This window comes from Buceros rhinoceros, unplaced genomic scaffold (assembly GCF_000710305.1).
Source record: "Buceros rhinoceros silvestris isolate BGI_N320 unplaced genomic scaffold, ASM71030v1 scaffold4616, whole genome shotgun sequence".
Taxonomy (NCBI): Eukaryota; Metazoa; Chordata; class Aves; order Bucerotiformes; family Bucerotidae; genus Buceros; species Buceros rhinoceros.
Genome location: NW_010415654.1, coordinates 33,152 through 55,232, shown reverse-complemented (window position 1 = coordinate 55,232; position 22,081 = coordinate 33,152). Strand labels below are relative to the sequence as shown.

The window sequence follows — 22,081 nt, the reverse complement described above, 5'->3', positions numbered from 1 at the left end:
TCTTTGTTCCATAGTGCTTCTCCTGCAGTGCTATTTAGACTTTTCTGTAAGAAGGAATAGCTTTTAGCCCTGTGAGATATTTGAGAGTTTAGAAGGAAATACACTTAAAAACCCTGTGAATTCTTTTGTTCAAAGGCTTATGATAAGGCCAGCTCATCATTGTTCTGAGCTCTAAACTTCTCCGTGAAAAATAAGAATCTTCTCAGTTCATCTGAGGTTGTGTGTTCCTGCCATACTTTGAAGGTGGGAGAGAGCAGGCTGAATTTCGTACTGGTTTTCAATTGCAGTGCTTTCTTAATAACGTGCTGATTCAGCATAATTGGTCAAAGTCATTACAGATTCAAGTGTAAACCATAAAAGGAAAAGGAGATTGGTGGAAATAAAGGTTTAAGGTATATGGAGCAACTGAAGCTATCAAGGTCTAGTCAGTTAAGACATTTAGCTCTGTCCTTGTAGTCTTACTTATGTTGTGCTACTCCTCAGCTTGAGTAACAGCAGAATAGAACCCAAGTCATCTAGTGCTTAAGAGTATAATCATATCCTTGTTAATGGGAAGTCCTGGCCTTGGAAGATTTTTGAGTTTATGTAAGATCATTATATAAGGTTATTAAATTGCATCCCACATGCCACAGTGAAGGTAGATCATCCTTACTGAAATATGAGTGCTAAGCTAAACTAAGTCATAGAGGGATGCGCTCAGTAATGCAAGTACCTAAAAAGATTTTAGCAGATATGCAGTGTTCCACTCTACTCCTTTTCCTGTATATTTAACAATTTAAAATTTAATAGATCTAAAATCTGGTAACCTTTTCTGTTCAAAAGTGACAGTTGGACTAACAGTCTCTTTCTAAAGCCGTTAATTATATTCCACTGCTGTATTCTCCATAAAAGTTGAATTCAGTATACACTTGGCAGACAACCTTTCAAATTTATCCAAACTCTGCATTTTCCTCTTGGACCCCATGAAGAATCTGAAAGCAAAGCCTTGTAGAATCAAATAACTATGTGTCATTACATCTTCTGTCATCGATTGCTGTTTACAATGTGATCTTTGATGTGAATTTTATACTACTTCTTTCTTCTTTTAGAAAATGTTCGAATGGATAGAGCTCTAGAGGTTATCTTGTCCAACCCCCCTGCTCAAGCAGAGCCACCTAGAGCAGTTGCCCAAGATCACGTCCAGGTGGGTTTTTAATATCTCCAAGGATGGAGACTCCCAAAACTTCTCTGGGCAACTTATCCCAGAGCTCAGTCACCGTCACAGTGAAAAAGTGTTTCCTGATGTTCAGGGGGAACCTCCAGTGTTTCTGTTTGTGCCCACTGCCTCTGGTGCTCTCACTGGGCACCACTGAAAAGCACTTGGCTCCCCATCTTCTTTGCACCCTCCCTTCAGGTACTTATACACATTAATAAGGTTCCCCTAACCCTTTTCATCTCCAGGCTGAACAGGCCCAGCTCTCTCAGACTTTCCTCATAGGGGAGATGCTCCACTCCCTTCACTGCCCTTGTGGTCCTTTGTTAAACTCCATTACGTCCAGGTCTCTTGTACTGAGGGGCCCAGAACTGGACACAATAAGGGTAGCCACCAGTGCCACAAACAACACATTTACCACAGTCATATTTAAAGAAGGACTGTGATTGAAGAATGTTTCGGGGGGCTACTTTAACAAATGTAATGATATTTACACTTGAGGATGACTTCAGGGTGAAGGACCAAAATGTTGTCAAGTTCAATGCAGTCTAAAAGGTATGTGAAAGGAGACAGGTCCTTTTAATGAACAGCCTTGCTGAACTTACTTTCCTCATCTGTTCTTGTGTGACTGATCTAAACTACCTAGCTATAGGTATTGCATCTCAGCAGGCATCCAGAGCCAGATGGAAACTACCAGTGTGCACTGCACTTGAACTTCTGAAAAAAAGGACAGTATCTCCCTCAAACTTAGACTGGTGCTGAACAAAACTTGAAACTGTGCAAGAGAGAGTGATTTGAAGCAATCTGACTTTTCTAAACTCTCCTTTTTCTCAGCTATATTTTGTTCTTCTGAAAATCTGTAAGAAAATATGCTTTCTGCTGGATTCTACTTTAAAGAGATTATATTACTTCTACATAATGATAGCCACACCAGAAGCTGTAGCAGGGACCCTTCTGCGGACGGAGCCCGAGTCACAGATCGTATACCAATATGGTTAGAAATCGTGCTCGTTTATTGTTTACAATACATCTCAATTTATAGACTCTTGTCCACCCGACTAGCTACATGGTGATTGGATAGCATCTCTGTCACACAGACAGCATGCATCTCTTAAGGCACTGTGGTTGGATAGAAGTGGTTAGTCCACACACAGCTACTGTTTTGGTTAGAGTTAATAAAACAAGACCAGTTAGAGATGATTTCCCACACAATAGCATTGCAGCTGGGTTTCGGCTGCTAAGTTTCCCAGAGAGAGTAGCATATTTTCCACAGTTCTAATTTCTGCTAGAAAGATACACCAACAAGAAGCTATTACAGTTTTTGGAAACTTTTAATCCTTGCTTGGATAAATTTTTGAGATTTTTGTTCTCAGATGTGGAATGTATCTTCTGTATAGGTATGAAATCCATGGGCTTGCCAAAGTTTGCTTGCCAACTCCTAGTGGAGATACTCTAGCTCTTTTTCATTACTGGAGAGCTCGTTTCTGCTTTAGGCAAGATTCAATTCCAGGGTGTATTTCTCTTGTCAGGTCACCCAACAGTTCACTAGTCTGCTGTCAGCTTCATTCCTTCCTTCAGAATAATATTTCCATTCATATTCTATCTTGTACAATGAATACATCTAATTACTAGACAATCTGCAGTGTCCTCACTCCTGGCTACGACTATTTCACAAGCAATTCCTTCATATATGTGAGACAATGAAAAGTGGCAGTTGTCTAGTGTTCAAAGAAATAGAAAATGTATTCTTTGAAAGGGTAACTGGACAGATAAAAGCCCTCCAACCCACTAGCGAGCAAGTCTAATGGTCTCAATTAATTCTGATAAATGGGCCTACCCTCAGTTTCTGTAGTGGCTTTTTTTTGGTTTTGTTTGCACAGATAAAAATAGCAGCAACAGTAAAGAATTGAGCCTGATTAGGGTCACTCCTTTGATTCCATGATTTACTTGCAGTTTCCAAAGGGGAAGAGATTCATGGGAACATTCATACTAAATTCCCAATTTTTCTTTTCATAAGGTGTTGTAAAGTTCTTCGGTTAAAGAGGCCTTTATGTATTTGTAAAGTATAATTCCTGCCCTGATGTTTGTGAACACTGTATTTTATGAAATTAGCCTGGACCAAACTCATTTATGTTTATTTGCATTACAGTCAAATAAGATGGGGGATCTTCCACTTAACATCTGTCCAACTAACAAACAGGACTGAGAACTGCCGTGCCAGTCTATGTATATTATAGGCATCTGTTTTGATGGATGTTGACTGCTGGTTTCCAGATTTTGTGTTAGACAAGGCCCTGAGCTGGGAAGCGCTTTCAACATGGATGTCAACAGGAACTGAAGATACCCATTGCTCCATAATGGGTGCTCAGCATCTGCTGGTATCAGACCCTCAATCATCTACTTCAGAAGAAACAGTTGCCATCTAGACAAATATATGTCCTATGGAATTAATAAGGGTGACTAGACAAGATTCACATTTCCTTTGTCTTTCTGTCTAACATAATGAATGTCTGACCCACTTTTCTAGTGAGAGGATCTCCATCTCGTAAGCGTATTCTACTAGGGGTGCAGACTCATTTCCATGATACATTCTCTCGTTTTTTTCTCTTAAAAGTGCTAGACGTTTATTCCTGTTTTAACTGACATTTTAAACCTATTTGGAATGATACATGGTTAAAAAATAAACCTTTGTAAAATTTTGCTGCTAACATATTTAAGTAGCTTATTTTCTTTTTCTTTTGTCTTGGAACTACAGACTGCAGTTATTTTTGCAGATAAAATGGACTGGGAGAGTTCTCTGGCGTGAGGCTGACTAACACCACATAGCTCCAGTCCAAAAAGCCCATAGCCAAAACAGGGTTTCTGCACCTGCGACAGGTCATTGCCTGAGACTCTGCACTTTGGCACTGGCCAAACCCTGCCAGGGAGTTAACACTTGCTAGCAATTTTACTGTATGGCTGATTGCTTGAGCCCGCATTAGGTGCTGGCCCTGCTTGTTTTACTACTACAGACACAGCCAGTGTGTGTAATTTTGATATGATTTTTTAAATTGGTTTTTTTGCATGTTAAATATTTAAGTTTTTATTATACTCCATGATGAATAATATTCAGAAGATTTGCAAGGCCACCTTGGTGCCTTTAAAATGACACCATCTATCAGCATGCCTTACATCAGCTTATACTTTGATCTCAAATTTTGACCTATTGTGACCTTTCACACACTCCTCCATTTCTGAGGTTTTCCACAGAGTCCTGAGTTAATACATCTTTGTGTAAACACATAATTATAAAATTTGCAATAAGGAAACAAAAAAGCCAGCCCAGACCCCGTCAGGGGAGGTTTCAAAGGCTCCAAAGCCCTAACAGCTCAAAATCACAGTGTAAACTGGATTCAGGCATCCTCATCACTCTTGGGTTTTTGTTTTCAGTTTTTTCCACAGCAAGAGTCAAGCTGTGCGCTTGTGACGGAAAATTTGTCACGACATGACGAATGCACCGTTCCACAGACACCAAGATGAACAGCATTTTGGCACAGGCAGGTGGGAAACAGGCATGAGTGGTGAGGGAGAGCCAAGATGCTGATGCTCTGAAGCAATCCATCTCTTAATCAGTCTCTGAGGAGACATCAAGCTGCTTTACCCCAGTGGCAGTGATTCTGCCATTGCTTTCTCTCCCTTTAGTCTCCTTAAGAGCAGCTGTCCTTGAATACACTCTGTATGCTGTGCCAGGGCAGAATCAAGATATTTTCTAAAGTTAACTAGATTTAGTCTGCTATCTCCTTCTAAGGAGCTACTGTCAGCATCTTATGCGTGGCTGAATCAGAATGAGCCTTGTGTAATCCAAAATCCCTTCAGAGCATATATTTATTCTTCATTATAGCAGGATTGCAGTTCTGGGGTTTTTTTTCCATTCCAATTTTCTTTACATAATTGTTTGCTTTGAAATAGGACTATTTTCTGCAGTTAGACTGATGAGGGCTTCTTATCTTAGTATTATACTCATAGGATTCCATGCATTTGGTTTGTGAAGCTTCAGAAACATTTATTAAAGATTTGCTAATGTATTATACTTATGTTCTTCCCATTTTCTAACCTGCTTGTGTTATCACAGATGGGTAAAAATGTCAGTAAATACATGAGCCTCCATCTGTTCCTCAAAATGAAATGAACTTTCAGTATTTAAAATATTAAAGATAATACTAGCAAAGCTTGGCCCTGCGAGCCCAGGGCTGGTTTTGACGTTCATGAGGATTCTACCACTGACTTGTGATTAAAGTTAACAGACCATCTGCATAAGAAGCTATTGCTCTACTCCTCTCATTAGACTTCTGTTTTATTATGGGGAATAACAAGTTTACCTCATACCTTTGAAAATAGAAATATTTATCAGTTTACATGGAGTTAGACTCTGTTTACGGTGCTAAAGTTTTTTTCAAACTAGAGTTTCTGGTTGAAAATAAATTAAAAATTATTTATATATGCTGAACCTCTGTGTAGTGCCTCGTGTATCCTTGTGTTTCTGCCATGATTCCATGGTAGGCCAGCAGCACCTCAGTGACCACCCCTTTGCAGACACTTGCCGAAATAAATGCAGTGTGTAGCTTACAGCTTTCTCCTAGCAAAGTGCTTGGTTTTGATTTACTTTGCAAGTCCCACAAAGCAGTGTCCTGAACCAAACCTGCTTCTGCATAGCGAATGACCTCTGGAAACGTGGTCATTTGCTGCTGCAGGAGCTGGTGGCTCACAGTTCCTGCTCCAAGGCTGCACAAGACTCTGTGCTTCCACAGGGCTTTGGAGGTAGGTGGCAGGGGGCTGAGAAATAGCAAGGAGGAAGGTAAAAGGTGGTGTGTGAGCTTGGAAAGAGGGATTTCTGGGCTGCTTTTTTACAAGGGGAGATTTGATTAATTTAGAACAAGGTTCCACATGACCAAGAGAGGCTCTCGTGAGATTTAACTGGTTAACTTTAAGCTTTCTTTAGCTGTTTTTACATTAAATTTTGCTTTTTTGTAAATTTTATTGCTATAGTTCTTTTGTTTTGCCAGTAGCATTTTGATTTACTGCAATCACATTTAGTCTTTAGACGCAGGTGCAGGAGGAGCAGTTCACTGCAGTTAGTATACCTGAGACCTCTTCTAGCTTACCTTTGCTCCTCGTGGCATCATCTATACAGAAAAAATGTGGTCCTCTCTTTTGAAAGTAGCATTTCACCTCTGCTTCACAGGGAGGTGCAGGAAGTGGTAAAAGCTGCCTTTACTTGCCCCCTCTGGAGTCTGGGATAAGCTGTCTATCTGAGGTGTCTTTGTGTTCTGGCTCAAGGGGAGACCATGCTTCCAGGAATTATTAGGCTAACACTGACAACTTGTCCCAGCATCGCAGAAGGGCACGAGTCCAGAGGTTGGCAAGTCAGACTGTGATGCCTTGGGAAAGTTGTGTAAACAAGCATGCACAGAGCCACCTGTCCCCAGCCTGCCCTGAGGACCTAAACAAACTCCAGCAAAATCACTCGCCCTGTCGGAATTATAAAGCCGAGTGAGCCTATTAAATATCATACCCATTAGGAAGACATGCTTCTCTTCTCTGATTTTTTGAACTTTAGAGATCATCCCTTTCTCTTGCTTTAAAGGGAAAAGAAATGCTTTAGTGCATATTATTTAATAAGTACTGTTAACATAATTTACAAAAGCATGAAAAAATTCTTGACAAGCTATTTATTTTTAGAGTGTCTTCTGCTTGTTTTTCCAAATCCCGAGAATTTAAATTTCTTATTTTAAGTAGCTCAAGGAACCTTGAGAAGCCCATTTCTGAGGACTAAGTATTTAAATCCTTGCCCCATGCTCACCCCATGGTGCATTCCAGTGACACCAGGAATGTCTTCTGGGAAGCTTTCTCTCATGGCCTCAGCACTAAGGATATGTGGACTTAAAGCCAAGATGATTTAAAATTGATTTTCTAGAATGCCACATTTGATAGCATGTCTGACAGGTCATATAATGGATTTTATCCAGCTTTAAATTCTACCTGTCAGAAGAACTGGTGCTCCTTTCCTAAGAAGGCACCAGCGCTGCCCGTTGCACTGTGATGATACAGATAATACTGTCCCATAGATGCATAGAGCACAAGTTCCTGTGCCAGCTAAGCCTGCTATCCCTCAGAATAAACTATTCTTCAGGAAAGAGAGGAAATGTTTTCATCCTTGACCTCTGCAGCAGCAAATGATAAAAACATAAATAAGTCCTGTGATGTTTCAAAGTACAAAAAGGCTCAGAATGGAACATCTTTTCCCATGAAATATTTTTAAACATATCACCTTCTATTTCAGTAAAATAGAGCACAGTAGCCTGCACTTCTGTATTCTTCACTAGAGTACAATAACTCCTGATGCATGTTTCCATATTTGCTTTATTCAGGTGTGATGTTTTAGAAAGGTAAAATGCAGAGAGTTGAGTAGATCTATTTCAGATGTGTTGTCATATGTGTTCACGGAGGAAAAGAAGAATGAAAAAATCAGGTTTTTAAAAAAAGTAAAATTGAAATCCAAAAATATTTTTCAAAACAAATGATTTTGTATCAAAGATTTTTTTTTTTTTGCTGAAAGGTTTAATAAAATCCTGAAGCCTGCATGGCTCTTTTTGTACCAATCCACCTCTAGTTTACTCCTATTGTAAAACTTCTGCTGCAGACATGCATGGGAAGCAGAATATGGATATTTCAGAACATGTGGCTATAATTTATTGCATTAAATTGTTTTTTTTTTCCATCCTTTCTTTGCTTCCCACTCCTCCAAACTTTCTACCATAATTAAATAAGATGAAGCAGCCATGACTATGACCCCTGCTGACTATCTTGTGTGGAGTCAAAGCTTAGACACCATTTTTTGATGGGAAACTAACACTGAATATGAAAACACTGAATGAAGAAAAAATTATTCACCTCACAGTACAAGAGAGGTGGGGAGTGCAAAAAAAAATTGTTTTGGTTTGTTTTTTTCATTTAGTGTACCATGCACACTACCTGTTTGTTAGGCGGAGGAAAACGTTGAACCCCACAGAGAAAAAAATATTAATATAATTTTAAGTTGTCCTTAGAACTGTATCTGTCATCTCATATTCATGGCACAAGTGACAGCAGCATCTTCTTGAGGGCCCAAGCCAACTGCTAAACCCATGCAAGGAAAATGTTCCCTCTAATAAAGAAAAATATTTGTGTAACAAGGCCATCAGGAAGAAGTTTCAGACGTAACTCACAGCAGTCATGGGCAAGTTATAAGAACTGGAGGAGAGAGGTTCTTGCCAAGAGCAACTCTTGTTTACTGCCAAGCTGGCAAATACCCTATCTTCCCTGGCATCTCTTGGGTGTGGGAAACTAGTCATGGAAGGGTCACGGGCAGGCATAGCTTTGCTACAGGGCACAGCTAGGAGCTGCCAGACACGTGAGAGCCTTTCCCTCTTCCACATGTCTTCAGCAGTTCTTTTACTGGTTCTCTTTATGGTAAAGGCCTTCTAGCTCACACACTTGAACTGAGCTACAGAACCAAGTGAAGTTGTGTGATCATCTTCACTTATCCTCCGGAAGCCTTTTCATGTCCCCCAGACTCCCATGCTGCTAAAGTCCCTTGCAGGGCAGCTGTCAGTTGCCTTCTGTGTGGTAAAAGGAGAGGCACTATCAGGTATCAGAGTGCCACACAGCTTTAAAACTCCCTGAGCACCTTATGAAAGGAGGAGAGGATAAAAAGATATGACTTCTACTCTGGGTGGGAGACAAAAGAGGAAGCAAAATAAATCTGGCAGAATAGCCAACCTCTCTGTGCTAGTGTCTTGAGAGTTTTTCTGCAGAATGTGATTTACAAGTGTTTGCAAGAGAATGAATGGCTTCATGTCTGCTCAGCAAGCTTATTAAATAAGGTTGGGGAGGTGGAATAGCAGGCTTCTATCCCTGCCTGGCCAAGCTGAGCTCAAAACAGTAAAGCCATAGCACTAAATACTAAATGTGCAGCTCTCTGGAGAAAGTGTAATTGAGGAAATGACAGACTGTCATGTCAGGAGTCTTCCTAAAAATTTTGCAGCTCTCAGGCTACCTGAGTCATTGAAATTACACCTAGTAAGGAAGTCTTCTCTTCTGTCCTCTATAGGAATGGTGTCTTGTGGAAGCTTATGAGATTCAGTCCAGCACATTAGGTACCTGAGTGGTATTTATCTGTTAGATGCTTTAGTGAGGCAGTTTTCCTTAAGTAAGCACCTAAGATATCTCTCTGGTCAGTGGAGAGAGGAAGGTCCTACAGAAGATATATCCCCTGCCTCTGCAGTAAGTGGACAAGTCTTTTCTGTTGGGAACTTCAGAAGCCCTTTATTTTCTCCACTGAAGAGGACTGCTTCTTTTACTACTGATATTCAGACATCATTTCAGGGCTTAAGCTAGTTGTGCAACATCCTGACCATACCTATTACAATAAAATGGCCAACTTAAGGAGCCTGTTTATCTCCACCTTTCCAGTTTGAGCAAACTTTGGTAATCACCTGTTTTGTTCTTGTAAACTGAGCAATTTACCGTCCTGACAATTATCAGTGCCAATAGATGTATCAGGTCTGGCTGGGACGGAGTTAAATCTCTTCATAGCAGCCCATATGGTGTCGTGTTTTGGATTTGTGACCAAAACAGTGCTGATAATACATCAATGTTTTAGCTGCTGCTGAACAGTTCTTGCACAGCATCAGGGATTACTCTGTTTCTCGTGCTGTCAGTGAGCAGGATGGGGGTGCACAAGAAGCTGGGAAGGGACACAGTTGGGACAGCTGACCACAACTGACCAAAGGGATAGTCCACATCATATGCCATCATTGTCAGCAATAAAAGGTGAGGAAGAAGGAGGATGGAGGGAGGTTCAGGGTTCTAGCATCCTCTTCCCAAGAAACTGTTACATGTGATGGAGCCCTGCTTTCCTGGAAATGGCCGAACACCTGCCTGCTGATGGGAAGCAGTGAATGAATTTCTTATTTTGCTTTACTTGTGCACACAGCTTTGCTTTATCTATTAAACTGTCTTTATCTCAACCCACGAGTTTTGTCACTTTCACCCTTCTGATTCTCTTCCCCATCCTGCAGGAGTGGAGCTAGCGGCTGCGTGGGGCTGAGCTGCCTACCAGGGTTACCCCACAACAATGGAGAAGTACTCTAAATATTTGTTACCTTTAAGAAGGAATTATCAGAGGGAAAAAAGTTTGTAATAAGATGTACTGAATAATTTTTTGATCTAACTTTTCTTGCTGTTAACAAGTGTCTATTAGGCAAGGCACTATTTCCCCAAACAAAGGTGTGAATATTTGCCTATGCTGTTATGCAAACAGATGACTTACTGCCTGTTCCGATTTTAATACAGGGTGGAACAGAAGAAAACAAGCATCACATGATTCACAAAACACGATTTTAGAATTCTCATTATTTGTTTGGATATATGAACTACTGAACTAACTCTTCAAACAGATGAAAGTGAAAGCTTCTTATTAAAAGCTGCACGTAACTACCACCCATCCCTCCCCATTTCTGTGAATGGTGAGGAAGTTGAGCCACACAGAGGCTGGTGATATAAGAGCTGTCCTCAGTCACACAGGTTGGTGGGAAAACAGAATAAAAGTCTCCTAATCTTGATATTGAAAGTTCAAGCATTGTCATCACCATTAATGAATCCAGCAACATTTCCAGACAGGTAAATGTTACTCAAATACAAAAAGCTGTGGAACTACGGAAAGCATGTAATTACACTGGGTCTAGAGAATCTGTTACAATTATTGATTAGGCTTTCCTATGACAGAGAACTACCCTAGAGAATTACCTACCTAGAATCCCTTATATAATGAGTGACTAGTAAAGTCTGTTCTGTTTTTTTATTATTTTTGTAGTTTTTTAGGTACACAACTGAGGTTCAAATTTATCAAACAAGTTTAGCACCAGAACTAATTACTTCTTTTTAACTGCGATTCTGAAACAAACCATAGTGGTTTTTCAAAGTTTTGTCCCATCTCTCCTGTGATGGAGTTTCCACTATGAAATCAAAAAGATAGAGCTGGAAAATACTTATTAAATCATCTGTTCTACCTTTTTGATTTTATAATACGGAAGTGATGACACTATCACCTTTGACCCTTCTTTGACTTAATCCTGAAAACTAGCTTAAACTGACAAGATTACTCCATGCTCAATCTAATCTACTTTACCAAAAAAAAAAACAAACCCAAAAAACCCTCAACCACCCAAAAACCCCAAAGACAGGATATTAACAGGAAAAACAATTACTAAAGCAGCTGAAGGGACATCCTACATTTTAAAGCAATAATTGTTCTAATTTAGATTTAATATGCATTAGCTGCTCAAATATATAATGGTATTGCATCCTAAAGAGTGGAGGCACTCCAAGGGTCACAAAGCTCATGAAAGCTTCGAAATAGAGTACATTTGTCAATTAAGACTTCTTGAGCTATGGCATGCTTGAAAAATAAAATCAATTTTAAGTCTTAGAAATCAGACTGATACTTTTATGGCCATTCATATTCAGTATGCAAGGCAAAACCAACCCTAGCTGTACATGCATAATCATGGGCTTTATTTCCATTCAGTAAAGAGCTGTGGTAGTCATGGTGGACAATTTTATGAAAATATCGTCCCAGGGGTTCTTAAAAAGCAAGCAGAAAGCTAGGAATTAATTAAAAAAATCAAGAGCAAACACAAAACATGATGCACCCTTGTCTCGATTACTGCAAGACATCTATCACACATCTCAGACAGGAGATAGAATAGAAAAGGTACATAGAGAGACATAAGACAGGTGGGTATGTAGAAGAGAGATAAGGATAAACCATGGTCTGGGGCAGTTTCTGTATCACAGAGACTAAAATAAAGAAGACTGTGGAAGACAGCTGAAGAGGGTTAAGAGAGAGCTCTATAAAATCTTGATCATCCTGGGAACAATTATTCCCTGTTCTTCACAACCATAAGAACAAGGAAGCATCAAATGAAATTAACATCTAGTAAGTTAAAACAAATAAAAGGCAGTAATAGGTCACAGAACGCACAGGTTCATTGCAGGATTTATTGCTTTGGGAAACTGGATGCCAGAAGTTTAGAGGAGTTCAGGAAGCTGCTTCAGAAAATGGTTTGAAAAATTAATGAAACAAAATTCCTTCAAGGGCTATAAAACACACAGAAACAACCTCTGGGCCAGGAAGTCCCTAAGTTGCAATTGCCAGAAGTTGTGAGGAGTTTTGGTGTGGGGAGGTTGAGGTGGTGCACGTCTGCTTGTTTTATCTTTTCCTTGTGGCATCTGCTACAGGTCACTCCCTCTAACAGGATACTGAGCTAAATGAACCTCTGTTACAATTGTCTGTAACAACATAGCTAATCTTATATTGTGCCATTGTCACAAAGGAGATATACAGTGGAAAAACATCCTCCCTTGTCCTCCCATTTAATACACTTCTACCTCTTTGCTCTATGGATTGAACACATTGCAAAGTAGCTGTGCTCTTGCTCACCCTTGCTCCACCCATCCTTTGTCTGCAGAAGTAACAGCCAAGGCAGGTCTACCCTGGTACTGCCTCCAGGATGTGGCATCTTGGAATAAACTGTCCCATTTGGTGCCTGGTGCACACATGCTGGTATGTGTTTTTAAATATATTGGGAGCAAATGGTCTCAGATTTTAGACTGGGGCCAGAAGGCTGATTCAAGTGAAAATAACATAGATACACAGAGGAACAGTCACTCCAAAAAGACTGAAGTGCATATGTAGCAAGATGTACAGGTTCCAAACAGTCAATTACTTTATATTTCAACACTCTGTTCATGGAAATATGAAATAGAGACCTAATATATCTCAAGACACAGAGAATTTAAAGCTATTTCTGAAAACAGCTTCATTTCTTTGAGTTTCCCAGTAAACTCTTTGTTAGGAAGAGACAAGCAGCCACAATTTTGGAGTCTTTTTTTCTACTAAAATTGCACTGCACCAGTTAAAAGATAGAGTGGAATTTAAGGCTTGTGTTTTCACATTTACAGAATATATATTATTCAACAACTAAGTAGTAAAATAGGTCACCATATATTCGCATTTATGACCATCTCCCTTTTACCCTCCTGAATGCAGAGAACTGCAACATCAAAAGCAGTTTACAAGTGGAAAAAAAAAATGTTTTGAATGCAAATTATAAAATGTTCAGTATCACATCTCATTCACACATACTAGTTTTACAACTGAAATTTCCTAATTTAGCTATGGTTTAAGTAAGGTAAACATAGCTTGAATTTACTATTCTCTCCTCTTCCCCCTCACACGTTGTCCAACCAAATCAGGGAATTGTTTAATTAAATATTTAAGTGAAATGTTAAATTATGCCTCTTGGCAGCAACCCTCTCCCAGAAGCTTGCATTCCCAGTGCTTGGCATTTTCCATTATCGATTACCTGTGGTGGATATGGAACCAAATATACTACAGGACATACCATGAACAGCTGCAGCAACAGCACCAACAAAAGCAACATGTGTTGTTGGGCCTTTGGTTTCCAGGTGCTTGAGACACAGCTGATGTTCCTTCATTTTGTGACTGCTGCCTCTTTCTCATTTCAGCTACTTCAGTGCCCAAGTGGCTATAAGAACACAGACATAAGAGATGTACAGAATTACTACAGACTGTCATAAAGCACATTCACATTACTACAGCAATCTTTGATTCTACTGATTCTTACAGCTCATGGCAGCAAAAGCACTGGCCATCAGCTATGCTGGCCAAGTAATAGCTCTATTGTGTTAAAAGCAGTTTCCAGAAGACCACATCGTAGCGACACGCTTACACTACTGTGCTGTTGAATCACATCTATTCTTCTTGCTTTGGCCAGACTAATGGGACTGTTTATTACCCCTTTGAAGAGCCAGCTACACAGCTTGTGTAGCACTTGGTAGAGACTGAGTTGTTCCTTACTATATGACTATCACAGCTCTTTCCATCGTACTAAAAATACAGTGGGATGATTATTCACTTTAAACATGAGGGGGAAACTGATCTTTTTTACTTTTTGCCTTCTCTGGTCAATGCTAGACCAATGAAATTGGAATAAGTGATAGTATTTCATGGGCACTAACAGCTGTGTGTTGAGCCAAGATTATTGTAAGTATCATAACTGGGAGGTTTGCTACTTAAGAGTTATTCTATGTAAAGAAAATGAATAATAAATTTATATTTCAAAAATGCTTTTCCAATTTTGGGAGTATTTTCTGGTCACAGAAGATTTCTTCTTAATCATTGCCAGTCTTTCCTAGGTTTTATTAGGCGAAGATATTTTTCTTTCCAGTGACTTGCAATATGCAGCTGGAAGTAATATTCCATGTATTACTTAATTTTCAAAATAAGTTAAAACATTTATTGCCAAGTTATGTACTTAGGAAGGTTGAGACATCAGGATCCCTCCAGTAGTTCACATCTTTATACAACAACTGAAAGTTTCCCAGAGTAATGGCTTTTACAAGCATATATAAATTAGAATAAATTTAGTACTTTTGCCTTTGAAAAAGTGCAAACGGATTACTGTGGGGAGGAACCCCATTTAAAACAGGTAGAAGATGGCCTGCTGTGAGCAGCATGCACTGTGCTCCACACCCCCAGGGTATCGTGCTGCAGCCGGGAGCGCTGGGGAAAGGCAGGCTCTGCTTGATTTGCCAGCTGGACACATTGTGCACAGGTGTGCTGCCCTGTCTGCATGCAGCGGACAAGCAGCGGCTGCGAGAGTCGGCATTCACCTGGTTGCTAAAACCCCTGAAGTTCTTCTGAAATAGTGTCCTTATAGACAGTTTTCACACAACATGATGTAGCAAGGACACTGAGCTTCAGAACTCAAACTCATGCTGCAAAACTCACGGTGGTGGTTATTCCAGCTTCTCCCATAGCTAACTTTCCCATGTAGACTGTCACTTAGCAGAATCAAGTCATTTCTTGACTTGGTCACATTAAACACTGAAGAACCATCTAACAGCCTGTGGTGAGGGCACCTGCTTATGCTATGTGTATTACTTTTTGTGGTTCATAGATGCTGAGCTCTTGAAGATTAAAATGATATGCTAAAAAACCCACACCATTTTATTATCAAATGTGAACATGCGTTGTTAACAAGGGATTCTTTGACGTAATTGAAAAACTGCCCATATTTCCACAATAGATATGAAGCAAAGGAAAAGCGTTGCAGCATAACATGTAGTTCAGACAGCGAGTGACAGTATAGAGTCACTTTCTCCAAATTACAGTGCTGAGCTTCTGCTGACTGCGCATGATGCGGTTACATTATTTCACAGATAGCTGTGTCATGCTGTGAATGGTACTTGCTTCAGCAAGTGCAATGACTATGGATAAAGGAATTAAAGCCAGATATTTTCCAGGGAACATTCGTTTCTTGTAAGATAGAGAAATTTTCAGAAACCAGTGAAATTACTCATATTTAGGTATTTGTAGGACTGTAATCTTGGAATGAAAACATCCATTGCATTCCACTTGTGTACCTTAAGTCATGTATTTCTTGCACAATTTTAGCTATATATATAAAATGTACTGTGGCTAGAATTTGTTGCACTATAAATACAAGGGGGCAGAATGAAGGTTATCCATTCAGACATGATGATGACAGCTGGTGACTTTGCTGTAGTTTCACAATAACTTTAACACAACACAAGCTGCTGCTGCCATTGAAATAAATGCATCTCTCCCTTTTCTCCTGCACAGCTCACAGTTACCTGTCACCTCACCTGAGCTGTCCCATTCTCTGTGCTGGCAGCAGCATTTGTGCAGGTATTTCGTGAATTTGTTATAAGAAGTAGGTGTGATTTAAAATTAATCCAGAGGGAAAAGAAAAAAATAAAATTAGTTTTAACTGGGTTCAAGTCCCAGTCTTGTTCACCTTGGGAAGATGTGAGCATTTGGGCCAGAGCAAGGGAGGAAACAGAACGTCAGGCAGGTGGGGGGAGTATGGGGACCACTTCTCTCCATCCCTGCTTATGCTGGTAGGAGGCGATGGTGAAACATGGGAGTTGTGCAGCTACAGAAAGGTAAAATCTGCAACTAATTCCCAACACACAGCACATGTCACGTCTCGAGGGAAGAGTCAGAAGTGTGGTTTCACAGGAATGGCTCATGTCTTCAACCCTGCCCAGCAACCTCTACCATTGAAAGTTCTCCAGCATTCCCCTTTCAGTGTGGACTGCCATGGCCAACTCTTTCAGAGGCAGTCTGTACTGCCAGGAGTCTGGCAGGACATAGTAGCAACGGGAGTTGTGAGGAAACATGGGTCTTCATCACAGAGCATTTCAGAAGGCATGGTTTCCTCCACAGCTGCTCAGAGCCCACAGGCTAGCCAGTTTTTAGAGCGGGACTGCTTGCTTTGCTATGCTCTGACTCTGCTCTGGAGCATGGGGAGGAATGTGACCCATTCCCTTCCTGACTGTACATTATTTGGAGGAGGAAGAGGGCAGTCCTTGACTGCAGGTACAGTTACATGGATCTATTTAGGCTGTATCTCAAAGGAAAGAACAAACCCCAAATGCTGCCGCCCCCCCAAAAAAATCCACCAGTGATAGTTTGCATTCTAACCCTAATGCAGTACTTTTGGCTACTTGAGGATAAAACTTTAATTACAATGGTAGGAAAGTGCTGCAAGGGGGAATATTTTGGAGTAGGTTGGTTACATGGATGCTGTGTAGTGAGACTATCTAGTTTGACTTCCAAATACAATGCTCAAAGACCTTATTGGCACAGTGGGACAGGGTTTTATTTAATCCAGTTCAGGTTCCACCCTTTCTCTGGCTCATTTTGGTGTTTACTTTGAACCTTGCTATATCTGACAATGCAAATTTTAGTTTAGCTTGGCGTGACTGGCAGCCTGATCAATAAAAACACAAGGGTGAAAATCCAAGCACTGGGACAGCGTTCTCAGTGAATACATGAACGATGTTCTCTCATCTGACTTAACCACCGGCTGAAGTCAAAGTTATCAGCCCTTTTCTTCTGCTTGTGCTACATTCTCTGAGAGAGCTTCTAAGCTGAATTCTGTAAGAAATATGAAAAATCCATCCCATGATGCAAGATGATAATATGTTTATTAAGGATGAAGTAGAATGGGTAGAAACTTTAGTTTCATGCTTATTTTGGTTGGATTTCATGTTTCATGTTGTATTTGCAAATACCAGACGTCATCTACGCAAAACATAATTGATTCCATTAGATTATTTAGGATGCAGAAGCACAAATATCTTAATTCTTGGCTATATTTAGAGACTGAACTGTAGACAGTTTAAATTTGGTGCCTTGGTCCAAGGCACAAAAAGGAATTTTTAAATCAGGAAGTCAGTCTGATGAGATAAATTATTTTACTGTAATTAAGGATGAAAATTAGTACATAACTGTGAAGGAGTAGAATATTGCAAACTGATGTTGAGCAGACTTTCTAGGTTAGTGGTAACATTCCACATTCTGTCTCTAAGATCTCAGTTTGTATTTTAGCTTTTCCAACATTTTCATTCTTCCTCAGACTCTCCAGCTTGGCAAAAATACTGGGTGGTGAGGATGGGCTTTTGTCTTATGGAATAATCATTTTCCTTGGTAATCTGTATGATCTCTCAGACCATCTCAAGACAGTTTTAAGTTTCTTCTGTCAGTTTTGCAGCTGGTTCTTTGCCTCCATTTGGTGGCATGGTTTACCAACGGTGTTCTAGTTTCCACTTGTGCTGATAGGAAATAGGAATAGTATTCTAGTTTGCTTCACAGTCATTCTCTTGGTGGGTAGGTTTTATGGTCCTCTGAGCAATCCCATAATCACAAAGGATTTCTTTTTGCAGAACATCTGCTATCCCTACTCCGCAGCTGAGGCAAGGATACCAATGGTACAGCAACTGTTCACTATACAAGTTATAAGACAAGTAGATCATGTAAGTCACAGAACAAGAAACTCTGTGCCACCCTGTGTGTATCTTCAATCTTGCAGTGCTAGAGGAATATTAAAAAAAAAAACCCCTTAGCAATTTGGAGTAAAGCTTCCTGTCAGTTTTGTAACCGATGGCACAAGGATCTATTTCTGTGTTTAGACAGTGCAATTACCACTTATTCCGCAGGGTACTCAGGGGTAATTATTACAGAAATCCCCTTGTGCACAGAGCAGTATCTTGGGAAGAGAGATCAAAAAGGAATAACTGACTGAAGAATCATCTTGTTTATTACATTTATACCTGGCCAGCCCTATTCAGTGCCAACTGTCGTAATTTCAAATTCAACAAAGTAGCTCTACAAGATGAAAAGAAGTTAGTTTCCAACAGTTGCATCCCCATGACTCACTACCTCCTGCAGGACTTCTGTTAAGGTTTTAGAGTGTTTTTCCCAGAAATTCCCAAGATGTTGGACATGGCACAAAACACATGCTGCATCATTTCAGTCATTTCAGTCTCTCTATTGATGACTATCCTCTGATGAAGCAAGAGCAAGTTTCTTTTGTTGGTTTGTTTGATTTTTTTATCCCTGGCCTCAAAAGCCTGTCATTACAGCCCCGCAAATTATCTACCCCTTCTGCTTGTTTTGGAGCTTCCCCACGCACATGACCTTCCTGCAAGCATTTCTGTCCCCCTCTCAGGTTTGAGAGAGCATTCTGTGGATAAGCTCATGTGCTAGGAAGTCATAGAAACATCTTGAAACTCCATTAGGGATTCAGAATTTTTATCATATCTTCTGGAGCCATTCCCGAATGGCTTTTTTGAAAGAGAGATATCATATAAGGGTGCAAATAAAAACACACCATCATTTTATACAGCAGGGCATTTTGTCTTTTATTGCAGGTAGGACACATAATGGCTTAGCTTTCAGGACAGAATTGGAGCAGGCTCAACTGGAGCAATCTGTCTTGTTTCAAACTTCTGCAATAGGCAAGAAAGATCACCTTGCATCAGAAAGGAGCTGTCAATGACTTAAGGATATTGAGGGTTATTTACTCTGCAGGCAAGAAACTTAGCCCTTAAAATAAATACCTTTTTTTTTTCTTGAGAGGTGGGAGGGGAAATCTATCGCATCATCTCTTCTACATTGCTTTGCTTCATTAACTTTGCCAATAAAGGACCAAAACATCAACTGCGTAGCTTATGTAAATTCAAAACTTTAACCAGCTTATATAAGACTCAGATGTGTCTCTATTGATCTCTTAACCATACTCCATGGTTTCACTGTCTTAACTAGCATTCACTTGGTACATGGATTCCTAACAAGAACTGGTTTTAACTTTAGGGATGTGGAAAGCCTTCAAGCCATAAGCATCCATTTAAAACCCATTCAGGCTTCATTGTAAGAAATAAATGTACACTGAGGGAGGCTTTGTATACTGTGGATTCATGACTTCCAACTACCACTTTAGATTTTCCATATATTTGGAAAATCTCAACATTTATAAGAACAGAGTTACATTAAGACTTCCTTGAATTTTTTAATGAGTTGAGTAGTCTTTAGAGGTTTTGATTGGTTGCTTGGACTTGAATTTCCTAAAACAGTCAATCTGAGAGTGACAGAGATATCCCTGAAATACAGGTTTCTTTCAGAGGACTTATGTTCCTTATTGAATTTTTAACACATAAGATACCTTTTTAACTCCAAACACTAAGCAAAAGAGAATGCATAATAAGTTACTTCTAATGATCTGTGATATGATACCTGTTTTGAAGCCATTTTTTTTTAAGGACAGACTTAGTAGCATACCAGAACAGTGCAACACAGCTTGGATATATCTGTCAGTTAAATAATCTCACAGGTGCATGTGCTGCTCTTGCAATGCAAAGACAGCCCTAACACAACACCAATCTTTTATCTGTGCTGTCTTCATTCACCTAGAAGAGTGTCTTAAGAGTACCACAAGCTAAATGAAAACAGACCGAGAGATTTTGTCAGATGTCTCTGAGCTATAAAGATTTCCATACACCCCTCGTAATGCTGAGTGAATGGTGAAATCAAGACACCCTTTTAAGTACTGCTCACCACTTATACAGTCTTCACAGAGCAATGGCATTCGTACTAGTCCTTGACACGAGTACATTCTTTCATCACTGAGTCCTGAAAGCCATTCAGTATTTCACAAATAAATTCATGCAAAGTAATAGCGAAGTCTACCAGAAGAATGTACTTGAGTTACCTTGGGCTCCATTTACTTATTTCAATGTATCCGTAGTCTATTACAGAACAATTAGAAGCTATTGGCAACAATGGAACCTTAATTGCACCTTAATTAATTTAAATATAGCCTACATGGAAAATTTCAATTAATTGCAGCAGTATGGAAAGTTCGAATTGTTTGCATTTCTAAAAGTTTGCGCTTTGGATGGAAAGATCAATCCAAAAGACAATTTCTAAAAACTGTTCTGGTTAATATTAGTCACTTCAGAATTTGAATTACAACTCCAATTTTTAAAACACTTGCTTTCCAGGGTTCTTCAAAACCATATTTTTCACCACATCTAAGCTCTAAAATCTTGTGAAGGGTAAGAAGGTTGATCCATGTACTTGTACCTAGACCTTCGTTTTGCACACATACCCCGTGTTGATGTCTCATACAGACCAGTGCACATATTCTGTATTCTGTGTGCTGAGTTCAGCCAATAAAGAGCACATAGATATTATAGCGTTTAATTTTAAAAGCCTGGCTGCCTACATCAAGCTGTATGAACCATTGCTTTTAACTTTTATGGTCCCATAACTGATTACCAAGGTGGCAGAACCATGGAGGGAATTTATTTCTCTTAAGTAGCTTGAAGTGCCCAGGATAGCCCACAGCCTCCATTATGTCATTCTTATACAAATGGCAGATCACATTTTGGTAGTAACTTTTGAAATTGTAGGTATTGAATACTTTTCGGTTCAGGGAACAGGTTATGACACCTACTGAATTCTTCTCTTGTGGAACTGAAGACTTAACTTCCCACAGCAACACATCTTGCTCTACTATTAGCTACTGCAACGCAGCAAAATGTTTCAAGACGTGCACACCTCTACCACCTCTTTCTCCTATCATGTCTTCTGCTCTGGAGATTTGATTCTTTCTGAAGTCTTTGAGAGCAACCCCTGAGAAGGTCATGAAATGCACATTCTGCCCACTGATAAAATAGGAAGACAAAGAAAATCTGTGGAAACTTGGCCAAAAGTGTTTAGACATTTTTTTATTAGGATAGAACAGTGCTATGTGAATATTCATTTAAACTGAAACTGTGCAATTTGGCTGAACAGTATAAAATCCAGACAGCTTCTGTGCTCATAAAGGATGTCTGAGATGTCTTTTTATTATTTTATGGTGAACTTACTATCCTGAGGAAGCTCTGCTTAAATCTGTGCATCATCAAGTGGATATGCATATGTACTTCTGAATCAGACATTGCTGCTCACTAACAAAACATTAAGCCTGACAGTAATGCATTATTGAAAAGTTTGACATGCCTGCATGTGGTTTTGAAGGAGCTGTACTAAAATGATGATTAAGAGCACTCTACAGTCTTCAGGAACATTTTATAAAAAGCAAAATGTAAAACTCATCAGGAAATCTTTTATCTTTTCTAAGCATATTGGTTTTACTTGTATGCGTTTGAAAAACATCTGAGAATCCCATTTTACACTACATATATCTACCTATTTGTTGTGGCTAGCATGGCTGCAGCTGACTTAGACACGTGAAGCTGAAAAGTATCGCAGAGGGGGACATACAGATCTTGACATATTGCTGGAAAGGACGTTCATGACATGCCCCATGCAGAGGACACTAAGAAGACTTGAGAACACAGACAGCTTTACCACATGCATTAGCAGTGCAATCTCTAAATAATTTTCCCTGTGCTCAAAGCCAGTTCTCTGTG

At 39.7% G+C, this 22,081-nt stretch overlaps 1 protein-coding gene across 1 annotated transcript in view; it reads right to left on the bottom strand.

The window, feature by feature from the left end:
* Positions 1 to 13,816, bottom strand: part of RGS17 (regulator of G-protein signaling 17) — a 29,239-nt gene extending 15,423 nt beyond the window's left edge. The window contains exon 1 of the mRNA XM_010137480.1: positions 13,678 to 13,816. Within this exon, the coding sequence (XP_010135782.1) occupies positions 13,678 to 13,796 (119 nt within the window). The 5' untranslated portion in view covers positions 13,797 to 13,816. The remainder of the gene's footprint in view (positions 1 to 13,677) is intronic.
* Between the last annotated feature and the right edge of the window lie 8,265 nt (positions 13,817 to 22,081).